This window comes from Vigna radiata, chromosome 5 (genome assembly GCF_000741045.1).
Source record: "Vigna radiata var. radiata cultivar VC1973A chromosome 5, Vradiata_ver6, whole genome shotgun sequence".
NCBI lineage: Eukaryota > Viridiplantae > Streptophyta > Magnoliopsida > Fabales > Fabaceae > Vigna > Vigna radiata.
Genome location: NC_028355.1, coordinates 26,815,396 through 26,829,147, shown reverse-complemented (window position 1 = coordinate 26,829,147; position 13,752 = coordinate 26,815,396). Strand labels below are relative to the sequence as shown.

Here is a 13,752-nt window from a genome sequence, read left to right as displayed (position 1 = left end):
ACAAACTAACGATAAAAACTAAATATAAAATAAAGATAATATATTTAACAATTATTTTAAATTAAAAGATAAAAATTATAAAGAAAACTTAAAAGATTCTTCATTATCATATTACTTTAGGCCTAAAGGGCATATTTTTTTTAGTATTAATATTTCTCTATTAAATTAATTATAAAATTATGTTTAAGAAAAAAAAGGCCTAAACTTTTTTTATACTAATATACTTCTTAAATTAATGTTTAAGATAAAAAGCCTTAAAAAAAACATTTTAAGTACTAATATACCTCTATTAAATTAATTATAACTTTATGCTTAAGAATAAAATTTAGTTAAATTATTATGCGTATTTGTTAATTTTTATTGATATTAAAAATGATATTTAATGGTATAACATTTTTTCAATAAATTATAATTTTATTTAGAAAAAAGAGAATAATTAGTTATCCTTTTTTTTTTTAGTTTTGATAGATTTAATTCCTCAAATCTCATGTTGGCTTTGTATATTAATCTTTTTATCTTTATTTATGGTTAGTTTATTTTTCTTTCTATATGTGTTGTTGTTTTTATTTTAATTGTTGAATTTTATTTTATTTTGGATTATAAATGTGTTTCTTTTGCTCAGTTTTGTTTTTCAGTACTTTTTTATTTATGGGTTTCGAGAGTTTTTATGCACATATTTTGACGAAGGAATTTGAATCTTTACTTGAATTGGTTGAATATCCTTTAATAAATGGATCCATATGTGATTTATGAAGCTATTATATATCTTGGATTTTTTTAATGAAAGTGAATTGGTGTGACTTATTAATTAAAATGAATCTTTTTATCTATATCTTTTTAAAATAAAAATTTATTTTAATAACTTATTCTTGTCTATGTTATTATGTTTAATTTGTGATGATTGTACAATGTATACAAATAAGTATAAATAGGTATAGGTACAAATGCAAGAACATTATTTAAATAAGGATGGAAAATTTTAATTTGACTTGCTTTTTATAAATATTTATATTTATTAATATTTTATGTAAGTCTAGATTGTATTTTGCATTGATATATAAGATTTGTATGAAGGCATACAAGGTAGTAAAAGTTTGAAGGTGTTACAAATAATATTAATTTTTATCTTAAATTTATATGTTTTAAATTAATTTTAATATGATTTTTTTTATTTTTAAAATAAATTTAGTAAGTTTAAATATTTTAATCTCTCTTATTATTAATATATTTATAAATTTAATATGTTTTTAGTCTCTTAATTTTGATGAAAAAATAATTTTTTTATCTGAAATTTTAATCTATTTTGATTCCAAACTTAAAAATATAATTGGATATATTTCTTTTAATCCAATGGTCTTAAATTTTCTTAACGTGTCAAACATTTTTACTAATTGAGATTAAAATGTGTCAAATAAGAAAAACAACTCAAATATTAATAAAAATGTACTAAATAATGTAAAATTTAACCTAATCGGATTAAAAAGATTATATATATTTATTTGTAAATTTTGAACCAAAATATATCAAAAACAAAATTCCAAAAATTTAAAGACTTAAAATATATTTAACCTCATATATTTATTAAGTCTAATTACTCTGTATTTGTTTTTATAAATATAATACGTTTTCTTGATATTTATCTCATCATTAATACATTTAATGTTATTTCCTGTACCAGATTAATGAAATAAATATATGGATAAATTATTTAAACATTAATTAATAAATAATTAATGTGTTCTTAAATTTTGTAATTAATAACTTTCTTTATTTCTTTTTAATTGTTGATTTGTTTTACAAAATTGTGTTTTGTTTTATTTCTTATTTTTAAATTTCAAGATAAAATATTTTAATCATACATTCAATTTAATTAATATGGAGAGAAAAAATAATTATAATAGCCTAGAAATGCAATGACAGATCAATGAACATTAAAATAAGAAAAAGGAAAGAACCTAAGTTTACTTAAAATTACATCAAAAATAGAAAAATTAAAATGTTTTCCTTTTTTATGTGAAAAAAAAATCTTATTCTAAAAGCTTGTATTTGATTAGTTTTGTTTAAACTTTGTTAATAATTAAAATAATTAAATTCTTTTAAAAATTATCACTGTTTTTTATTAAAATGAGAATTTAATATTAATATATAAATAATTTTGAAGTGAGTCTTTTATTCTTTTTTTTTTTCACAAAATTTAAAATCTTTAATTATTTTAATAAAGTACATATTAACTAATTTTTTTAATGAATACACTTAACAATTATTAAATACGAAATATATGCTTAATTACGAAAAAGAATGCATACAAAAATATAAAATTAAATATTTTTAGAAATTATTAAAAAATAGAATATGAATGTTATTTATAATGTGAAAAGTATATTTAACGAATAAATTTAGAATTTACTTTTATTCTTATAAACGTTATTATAGAATTAAATATATCATATAAAGATTTCGACAAACATCTTAACTTTAAGTTTTCAACTTTAGGATATTTTTCTTTCTTAAAAATATTTGTCCTTTTTCAAAATCGAGAGAGGGTTGTGTTGTGTGTTAGGAAAAGACACACTTAAGTCACCTAAGTGCGTTAGAAGGCAATTAATACTGTAATAATAAATGTAATTAATGTACCTCATAAAATACGCTATTTATAGTACTATTCATGGGCCCTTACATGAATGGGTCTGAGCCACGTAACCTAATCGTCGGTTAATCTTAGATTAATTATTTTTTCCTTAGCTTATTTTGGGCTATCTTTACTAATAGTCTAGCTTATATGATCTCGTCCAGGTCGAATAGGTGTGGGTCAAATACATGTTGACTTAGCAGATTAACATGTATTCGACTAGGAGCAGGTCCTATACTATCATGTTTGAGAGGGTACTTTGACGTATACATTACACTAGCCCTTCATGCTTAACATGTCATATGTTAAAGACTTGTAGAAAGCTTTATGATGCTAGGTATATGTAATTGTCCTGGTTGTGAGAATGTCGGTCTTCGACCCTTATTGTTGAGATATGTTTTTGCTCTTCTATTCTATCTTAAGGTTTGTCTATCCTAGTGTTATGGTTTTCTATCAGAGTGTTCTAAATATCGATTTCTTGTCCTAAGAGTTTCCTAGTTAGAGTTAACTTTTCATACATAGAGACTTCTTCGCTTATGTTATTTGGTTAAACGTCAAAACCAAGATCAATGTTTCTTTTAAACGAACTTGTCTTGTAATACCTTGATAGCCTCTCCTGGTTTTCTTCCTGGACGAGCTTGTCTTACCTTGACAAATATGTCTGAAGCTTTTAATAGTGTCATATTAAATGCAAGGGTAAGCCCATTATAACAATGATGGAAGACATTTGTATCTACCTCATGAAGAGATGGGAAAGAAATAGAGACAAGATAACTACATGGGAAGGTTCCCTTTGCCTGAAAATTAAAAAAGAGACTACAAAAGGAATTACGCAACACAAAATATTGGATGCCTATGTATGCTTTTACAACAAGTTTAGTTATTGATGATTGAATATGGGTTGGCCCATTCTCACTTGAATTGTTTATCATTTTGTAGTTGGTTAGGACACAAAACATTTGAGGTGAGACACACATCCACCATTGGTGGCAAGTTTGTGATAGACATAGATAAATTGGAATGTAGTTGCAGAAAATGGACTATAAGGGGAATCTCATGCTTTCATGCACTGACTTCAATGACATTTTTAAACATCAATTGAGAAGACTACATCCCACATTGGTTTACAAGGTTAACCTATGAAGAAATATACATTCTAATGATATACCTTATCAACGCTCCCTATCTATGGAAAATGACTTCAAACCCTGATGTTTCGCCTCCACCTAAAAGGGTTTTGCTTGGTAGACCAAAAAAGAAAAGAAGACTAGAGTCTTAGGAGCTAAAGAAGGACGGGACACAACTAAGACAAGGTGGAACCCATAAGAGATGTGAGATATGTAGACAACTTGGACATAAAAGAACTACTTGCCCACAAGCAGCTCAAACAAAACTCTAGCCAACTAAAACAAACCCAACCTAATCTCTATCAAGTCAGATTACTCAATGTCAACTTCAAGAACCCCAACAAAGTCAGTCAACTACAACACCAATTTAGAAGTCATAAAACGTTATTAATGTCCATATTGGTGCCTATTTTGGAAGCCATATAAATTGGAACTTCAATATGTATTATGCACTTTATTTTGGTTAGGACCTTATTATGTTGACTTGTGTTCTCTATTGAAGAACAATGTTGTCTATTTAATGAATATTGACATGAATATCATATGCATTTAAAGCATAGATTCTAATTTGATTGTATATTGAAATGAAAATGACTTTTATTGGAAGCACACTTTTTTATTTATTCTTAATTTAAATATGATTTAAAGCATAATATCACTTCATCAATATCACTTATATTGTATATTGAAAGTAAAATTTCAGATTTTCACTCATTTAATAACATCACATTACAATATACCCAACTTGGTCATGACAACATGTCACTAATACAACACTTCATGGAATTTTAAACAAAATACAAGGAAGGATGATGTTAATCACCAAATAAATTGATCACAAATGAAAAACTAAAACCACTCAACAAACCTTGTAATTAGGGCAACCCCAAAATTGCTTCCCCTCGTTCTTAATAGTTTTTGCCACTCTCAAGACAACAACTTTCCCACATTGGCATATTTGTGTTCCAACCAATCCACTTGATGAACCACCACGAGAGATCCCCTATGAGGAAGACAAATAATATTGGTTCAATGACATTGCCACTTCCTAAGCCAATGTGCAAGAACACAAGCACACTTTGTAAAGCAACCCCAAACCAAAGAGCACCCAACATTTCTTCAACGAACTCCAAACAAAAGAAGAAAAAGACTTCGTCAACCAACTCACAAAGAGAGACGACTTCGTCAACAAAGGAAGAAGAAGACTTCACTTAGGGTAACCATGTATAAGCTCCCCTTTGTAACCACGGTAGATTTAAACATATATAATCCTTCAAAAAATGGTTTTATCACGTTAGAATACTCTTTTGTCGCATCACTATACAATTAATACTGTTTTTACAAAATTAATAGAATGAACCTGGTTGATGCAAATTATACAAAACGGGAACGAAATTGATACTTTTTTTTTAAAATGGAGAAGAAATTGACACACAACAATAAAACTAGGGTTAAATATGTTTTTAGTCCCTATATTTTGGGGCGATTTTGGTTTTAGTCCCTCTTTCAAACTAAGGTACAATTTAGTTCTTCAACTTTAGAAAACTCTGGTTTTAGTCTTTTTTACCAAATTTTTTTAACTTTATTTGCTATTTCAAACGCGTTTCATTATAGCATCTGGGTTGTTTACACTGTTTGACACATTTTTGCTTCAATGTTAACTGAGAAACGTGCTTGAAACAACAAATAAAGTTAAAAAAATTTGGTAAAAATGACTAAAATAAGAGTTTTCTAAAGTTGAAGGACTAAATTGTACTTTAATTTGAAAGATGGACTAAAACCAAAATCACCCAAATGTATAGGGACTAAAAACATATTTAAATCATAAAACTAGTAACAAAATAAACAATTAAACATGTATTTTATTTTCTAGAAAAAACAATTATTGCTCGTAAATTCACTTTTACAAATTAAATAAACATTCATCTTTTTATTCATCTAAAAGTTGTATCCCTTCCAGATTTCATCAACAATTATCCCCTCACTTTTGCTTAAATAAAATAAAATTGTAATTAGTTTGTCAATCCAGTTTCATTCAAGAGTTAAAAAAAAGTTTATTTTGTTTTTCCAAAGTCATTTCTTTCTTTCTTCTATTCTCTAGAAGACCAAACAGTGTGAAAAGCAAGTTGAACAAGAAAAAGTGAAAATACATTATTTTACCTTGCCACTGTGTCACACGTGTGGTCGTAAAATAAACTGGTGCCGCTAAGGTAGGGTAGGAAGCAGTAAACCCGATTAGTGTAATAGAGTAAGTAAGTATTTCTTTCCCGCTTCAACTCTGGACTTAGAGAAAGAGCTGAAACAAGCTCCCTGCAAAACCCTCTGAACATTACATTGTTATTAGGGTTTTAAGCTATCAATTCTGCACTCTGTTCTTCTTCTTCCTCTTATCAGAATGGCCTCTTGCACTTCCCTTTCTTTTTGTTCTCACACCTTCTGTTACCGCCACTGCCTTACGGTAAGCCTCTTTTTTCCTTTTCCCCGAAACCTTGATTCAATGGATGCGGTTCTTTTCAGTTTTTTCAATTAAGGTTTCACCGTATTGAGTAGGATATTTGGTGTTTCTAATTGAATTCTTGTTCCTCCTCACATCGTTCTATTTTAGCTAGGATTTTTAATCTTTGAAATGAAGCTTTCAAGGCACCACTACCAGATTTGAAAGTGGTTTTGATAACGAATTGGTTTTTTCTTAAATGAGTGACACTGTAGCCATCACTCTGCTGAGTTGACTTAAAACATGTGTTGTGCTGCTTTTAGATAAACTCTTTTATAAATACTTCTTGAAGATGAATATGAGAAAACAGTAAGATAAGTTTTTCTTGTAAGTTTAAATATACGTATAAACTAATTTTTTTTTAATTTATAGGAGTTCGCCTATTACGAAAAATTTATGTAGTTTTTCTTCTTGTTTCTGTCTCTAAAACGGTGCTTATATACTTCTTGTTTTCTTCCTCTAAATAAAATGCTTATATAAATTAGTTTATACAAATAGATATTAAATTATACTTTTGTTTGGTTTCTCTTCCTTCCACTATATAGTGATTATTTGACTTTATGTTCGTTTGTTTTACCTGTAATTTTAATCCTATGCATGGTCATTTATTATTTTCCTGGTTTATACTGCTTGTTTTGTGTAGATACGGATGGACCCAAAGTTCTGCGTAAAAGATCGAGAAGGATAGAAGGTCCAAGAAAAAGCATGGAAGATTCTGTTCAACGCAAGATGGAGGAATTTTATGAAGGACGGGATGGGCCACCCCTTAGAGTTCTTCCCTTTGGTGGGTTGGATGAAATTGGGATGAATTGCATGCTTGATGGCAACTATGATCGCTATATCCTCTTTGATGCTGGTGTCATGTTTCCAGAGCATGTCTTACAACTCCATTCCCATCCTCTTCTCTGCGTAGTTATAGTACACGAAGAGAAGAGGATACTTAGCCCATTAAATTAGTTTGAACTGTTGCATGGCATTTTCGTATGAAAGATTTTAAAATATAAATACTAACTAAAGTTGGCATTGGATCCCACAGTCGAGAACACATAACTTTTCTACACGAACTCATTTGAAATTTCAAAAATCTCTTTAAAGAAATAAACAAAATGCCACTGCATAATTGTTGTTTGCTCTGATGTATTTTTCTTATAGGTGAACTGACCTTGATTTATGCATGGATTGCATATTTCAGCTACGATGAGCTTGGGCTCCAGAAGATTATACCTGATACCATTTTTATAAGAAAATGGAGACACAAAATTGAAGCAGTTATTATAACACATGGTCATGAAGATCATATTAGTGCATTGCCTTGGGTAATGCTTTCTTCTCCTAGGAACCGCCAGTTTGAAAAATACTCTTTTTGTCAGCTAGTTCTCTTTGATAGATTCCAATATATCAGTTTGCATATTTGTAATGAGATATAATGTCCCCTGTTTGATACACTCTACCATAATAAACTGAGGCTGAACTTACAGAAACATCTTTAGTTTAATGAATATCTGATGCCTCTGTGGCCATGCTATGACAATTGAAAGGTAATGCAATGAGCCTCAAGAAGGCATGCCGCCATTCAATAAATTAGTTCTCTAATCAGTGGCTTTGTAGTAGGCTTTAAGGACTGACTAGGGCTTATGGATACATATACTGACTATTTGTAATGTACTCTTTTACAAGCTTTGACATATGTCTAATCACAAATGTACTTTTCGAGTTACTGGGTGCCTATATTCCTTGCTTGTAAGATTGACAGTAATTTAAAGCAGTCATATTTACAAATCTTCTGCGGAGTATGATTGTTTCAGTTCTCCATCCATTTTTTCATTTCTTCTAAATCTAATGAGTTGTTTATTTAATATAAATTATTCTGTTTTTACTTTATGTTTTCTAGTACTCTATTTTTTTCTCTAACATTTAATCTAATTTATTATTCTATTATTTATTTCAAAAGAATCATGACTTACACGTTCTCTTGATTTAACTTTGACTTGGTCCATCAGATCATACCGGCATTAGATTCTCATACGTCAATATTTTGCGTTATCCTTTACAATGAAGGTAAGAATAAGTCTTGTATAGTCTTATTACTCTTTTGGTAACATGCTGCCTTTCATTTGTTTTGTCATATGAATCAACAAAACCTTCCATTATAGGTGATAGGAGGATTTCAGTGTTAACATATTTTGAACTTGAAGTTGACTGACTAATTCTTGAACTCTTAACTTTGAGCCACTGTATTAATATTATTAACAAAAATTGTGACACAGTTTAGTAGTCAAAGTTCTATTCTTTGGATTGCTTATTTTATTCATTATAGTTCAGAGGTGAAACTTTTTTCTTTGTAACAGCTTATAATTGAAGGATCATGGTGTTTTTGTTCCATCCCGACTGGCCATTTGAAATAGAACCTATCACAGTGACTCATTCTATTCCTGATTGCTGTGGCCTAGTGCTCCAATTTTCTGATGGTACCATTTTTCAATGCATTGTCCCTTTCTTCTAACTTGAATCTCCTGTTGCTGAGCTAGTTGATTCAACAGATTGATGAAAAACTGTTAGATGGTAAGGTTTTTGATTGTGAAGCTCTAGAGGAACTCTCTAAAGAAGGAGTCACGTTGGTGAGCCACCTTTATCTTTTAATTATTTTGATGTTTCTCTGTGGCGCATAAATAGTCCTTTCATGGTGAGTATGGCTCTCATGATCTGTATTGTGCTGATAAATGTGTCCAAAAGGGTAACATCTTTCTGCTTTTTTGAAGTTTCCAGTTGTAGTCTTATTAGTAACTTGGATTTTTATTTTTTCAAGGATACTGGTTGAGCCACACCAATGAAAAGTTTAACTTTATTTTTTATTTTTTAATTTAATTCAACTATGTTTGTAAGTGGCTTTTATTTGTTTTTGGGGTTGACCTGATGTTTGAACTGACCTGATAAGGATATCTCATGGAGATATTGTGTTGAAACTGTGGAAGAGGAAGGGTTAGCACTATAATTCTGTGTCTATACTATCAGGTACTTATTGGCATGTCGCTAAGAACATATTAGATGCAGCTTGGAAGGATGGAAAAGCTCCAATTGATCCATCTAGTGTGGTAATAAACATTCAGCTGTTTTATCTGCAAAACAGCTATTTTATCTATCATTCTGCCTAATTCATTCTTTTCATTGTATTTGATAATTGGACATGCTTTCTATACTTAATTTTTCATAAAGCATGTTAAGATATGACTTAAGTGATTAGTAGATGGAAACTGGATGTTGGAGAAATCCACCGGATTAAGTTATTAGTGGAAATCATTGCAATTTGCAGGTAGGCAAATAACCAGCTATAGATTTTTCCTTGTTTTCTCTTGGACCTTGGACCCAGTTGGCCTTCCTTTGTGCTATTGCACCAGCAGTTAGTTCTTATTTTCTCTGCAACCTAATTGTACCTTGCTTACCTAGCTGAACTTCAGGTTAAGTGGTTCTTTGACACATTTTTATCTTAATATATTGATTTAAATTTTGAGATATATTTAGCTGAGTGCCTGTATATCCTGGTTTTTGTAAGAGGTTCTACAAGTGACAAATATGTTGCTTTCTATTACTTATGTCTAATTTTACAAAGCTTTCACACACACAAAAACGTAAACCACACTCAAAATAACACTAGATATACCTCGTTTATTTGATTCAAACCAGCCACACAATTTATGCACTGTCCAGGGATAATGTTTCCCTTCCCACAGGACACCAAAGATCCTGTCCACACTCTCATCAAACCAAAAACGTAACCCCAAACAACAAAAGCCAACCTATATATAGTCTTCCTTTTAGGAAGACTACCCTCCTAACCTCCTAACCAACTAACAAATTTTTAATTTTCATCCTCCTTACATAAATATTCCATTTCCTAACCGGTAGATTATCAATTTATCCAAGAAAAGATTGCATTTGGAGATATCTTCACTAAATCATAGCGGGGTCCTAAAATTAGTTATATTTATAAAAAGTTTGGTTCATATAATTTATATGCACCAACTTGAGGTTATGGGTTGATCCATCTCTTCGTTTTTGAGGCACTTAAATATATATACACGATCCTCTATTGTAAAAGACAGACAAACTATTTTTGTCTTTGCACCATTTATCTCAACAATTATAATGGCCTTTTAAAGCTCTATAATCCACACAAAAACACCAAGACTTGTATTTCCTTTTAATCAAAACAACTGGGGATGAAAAACGACTATTACTAGGTTTGATTATCCCTTCAATTAATAGTGCAATGAGGGAGGTTATAGTCTCTTCATGGGCATATGGGAAATGGTCAATTTAATATTAAGGGCAACTTGGGGTAGGACAGAAATTTGATGGTCATTAGAGCAATTAGGGGAAGGGAAGGCCATGGGGTGCTTTGAAAATAGTAGCAAAAAATTTAAAAATAGTGTTAATGACAATTGGACGAATGGTTTGGGGGTCAAGCAGAGATATGCAAGTATGTGGTGGATACTGGAGAGTCATTATGGAAGAGTTGACAAAATCTGTGAAAGGAGTAAAAAATGGGAGATGGTGAGGCGGAATCCATAAGAGCGACATGGGAGCCATTTTAGCATAAGAGAGTTTAGGTGTGTGAAAAACAAATTGAATACAGCCTAAGGTGTGAAACCATGCGCCTTCAATAGGGATTAAGTAGAAGAAAACAAGAAATGTAGTGGATTGGATAGATAGAGTAACCTTTGGGCAATAGGAGGAGCAAAGTTTTCATTACCCATCGCCAATCGTAACAGAATTTGAGGGTTGGAACAGTACACGAATGGAGGGAGGTGTGTGGCCAAACCTGGTTACAAAATATTGTGAGAACTATAAGTGTCCACAAAGACAGTGACAGGTAAAACTTCTAGAAATCCTCCAAATTTGAAGATGTGATTAGGAAGGGATCCTGTATGATCATTTGGTTCAGTTATAATGGGGCCATTCAGTGGAGGAAGGATGGCAAAAGAAGAAAACTCATCCCCTAACAACAGAAAATGACTGAATGAGCACTTGTGGCCAGAGTAGTATTTTTCATCATAGTTTCAACGCGAATAGATTGCTCACCTTTCTTGTAGTTAAGTTGCAGGTAGGCTCTTGATGGGTATGGGGTTGACTGAGATAACTCTAGAGGTGGATGATGGGTTGGTTTTGGATCTGAGAAGAAAATGATTTGAAGGTTGTGGCAAAAAGGGAGATGGGAAACAGTTTTTTGTTTTTGAATCCTATATTTTGGATTCAACAGTCCAGCCAGCCCTAAAGCCTAAGAAATGGAAGTAGGTAAGAGAACATCTAATTCTCTTCTAATCTCAAGAATGAGTCCTGAAATAAAACGAAGTAAAATCATTTATAGGATGAGGCTCGTGACAGTTACAGAGTTTTGCAAAAGCTTCTTGATAATGTAATGGAGCCAAGATGAAACAGTTCTTCATGATGGTTGGCATAAGTCGAAGAGCAAAAATGCAGTTCCAAGGCACCAGTTATTGTGGCCCACTCAGTGAGTTGTTGAATATGAACAAAATTTATAATAGTTAAAAATGTCAGCACTAATCACAATAAGGATTTTGTTCTCCTTTCCACACCATCGAATGTAGGGCTTCCTCAAACATAAACAACCAACAATTATGGAGGATTATATCTAGGAACTGAATTATCTTCTTTATAAGATTAACATAAAGTCACTCATTTGAAGAAACAAACCTCGTATTTCTGTAACAAAGATGTCCGCAGAGATTTACACTGCCCAGGACTTCTGCTGATCCCATTAGACAACACATTCTGAGATATTTCTTCTCAGGGGGCCATCCTTCCTTTCCAACTTGAAATCGGTCGTTCAGTTCCCCACGCATACCAATCAGCTTCTTAACGTCACCATCTTTCCTCTTTGCTGATTTTAAAGATTTAGGTTCAGAATTTGATGTATTTACAGAATTGCATTCTTCAGTGTCTTCAGAAATACCTTCAAAGGGGATGACTTCTCTCCTTTTGGGGTACATAACCATTGTTAGGTTTAATTGACTTCACAACTGGAGAGAATCCAACAAGTGTTTTAAAAAAATCGTTTGAAACCTTCGCACCAGACAAGTGATCCTCAACTCCACTTGAGATAGCAATGTCTTCAATAGGTAGCATACCACCTACATCAATTCGATCTGCACCAAACAATAGAACTACTGTGTGAAAAAAGATATGATACAAAAAAAAGTGTAGCCGAAAAAAATATCAATTGAAATAAAATTCACTAATAGTTACACAAAATATAGTAAAAAGGAAAAGGGAGACACAGCTAAAAGCCTATTGGAATTTGTAGTAATTAATGTTTGGATTCATAAACACAGATATCAGAGTGGCGCAGCGGAAGCGTGGTGGGCCCATAACCCACAGGTCCCAGGATCGAAACCTGGCTCTGATATAAATTAAAATTTTACAATTTTTTAATTATTACATTTTTTTTCTAAATAAATAACATAAAATTTGAGGGTTGGAACAGTACACGAATGGAGGTGTGTGGCCAAACGTGGTTACAAAATATTGTGAGAACTATAAGTGTCCACAAAGACAGTGACAGGTAAACCTTCAAGAAATCCTCCAAATTTGAAGATGTGATTAGAAAGGGATCCTGTATGATCATTTGGTTCAGTTATAATGGGGCCATTCAGTGGAGGAAGGACGGCAAAAGAAGAAAACTCATCCCCTAACAACATAAAATGACTGAATGAGCACTTGTGGCCAGAGTAGTATTTTTCATCACAGTTTCAATGCAAATAGATTGCTCGCCTTTCTTGTAGTTAAGTTGCAGGTAGGCTCTTGATGGGTATGGGTTTGGCTGAGAGAACTCTAGAGGTGGATGATGGGTTGGTTTTGGATGTGAGAAGAAAATGATTCGAAGGTTGTGGCAAAAAGGGAGATGGGNAACAGTTTTTTGTTTTTGAATCCTATATTTTGGATTCAACAGTCCAGCCAGCCCTAAAGCCTAAGAAATGGAAGTAGGTAAGAGAACATCTAATTCTCTTCTAATCTCAAGAATGAGTCCTGAAATGAAACGATTTAAAATCATTTCTAGGGTGAGGCTCGTCGTGACAGTTACAGAGTTTTGCAAAAGCTTCTTGATATGTTATGGAGCCAAGATGAAACAGTTCTTCTGATGGTTGGCATAAGTCGAAGGGCAAAATTGCAGTTCCAAGGCACCAGTAATTGTGGTCCACTCAGTGAATTGTTAAATATGAACAAAATTTATAAAAGTTAAAAATGTCAGCATCAATCACAATAAGGATTGTGTTCCCCTTTCCACACCATCGAATGTAGAGGCTTCCCTAAACATAAACGACCAACATTTATGGAGGATTATATCTAGGAACTGAATTATTTTCTTTATAAGATTAACATGAAGTCACTTATTTGAAGAAACAGATTCTGAGATATTTCTTCTCAAGGGGGCATCCTTCCTTTCCAACTTGAAATCGGTCATTCAGCTCCCCACGCATACCAAT

General features: G+C 31.7%; 1 protein-coding gene and 1 non-coding gene across 4 annotated transcripts; one reads left to right on the top strand and one right to left on the bottom strand.

Annotated features, from left to right (window-relative positions):
• Positions 1-4,500: 4,500 nt before the first annotated feature.
• LOC111241692 lies at positions 4,501-13,736 on the bottom strand. 3 transcript variants are annotated; one of them, XM_022781253.1, is made up of 3 exons: positions 12,756-13,736; positions 11,963-12,414; positions 6,910-7,474 (listed from the first exon to the last, which is right to left on the bottom strand). In XM_022781253.1, exons 2-3 carry the CDS (start codon positions 12,262-12,264, stop codon positions 7,306-7,308), a joined length of 471 nt encoding a protein of 156 aa, XP_022636974.1. In that variant the 5' UTR covers positions 12,265-12,414; positions 12,756-13,736; the 3' UTR covers positions 6,910-7,305. The 3 variants fall into 3 exon arrangements, with proteins under 3 accessions (XP_022636976.1, XP_022636974.1, XP_022636975.1); XM_022781254.1 differs by lacking the exon at positions 12,756-13,736 and having other exon boundaries at positions 11,963-12,149; positions 12,222-12,508; XM_022781255.1 differs by lacking the exons at positions 6,910-7,474; positions 12,756-13,736 and adding an exon at positions 4,501-4,759 and having other exon boundaries at positions 11,963-12,508.
• On the top strand, positions 12,603-12,674 carry TRNAM-CAU. The gene has a single exon. It is a non-coding gene; the product is annotated as a tRNA-Met (tRNA).
• Positions 13,737-13,752: the final 16 nt, after the last annotated feature.

Coding starts and splice junctions, on each gene's coding strand:
- LOC111241692 (XM_022781253.1), bottom strand. CDS start 12,264: ATGGTTATGTACCCCAAAAGGAGAGAAGTCATCCCCTTTGAAGGTATT. Junction 7,475..11,962: donor CTTTGTTACAGAAATACGAG/GTTTGTTTCTTC, acceptor AAATGGTATCAG/GTATAATCTTCTGGAGCCCA.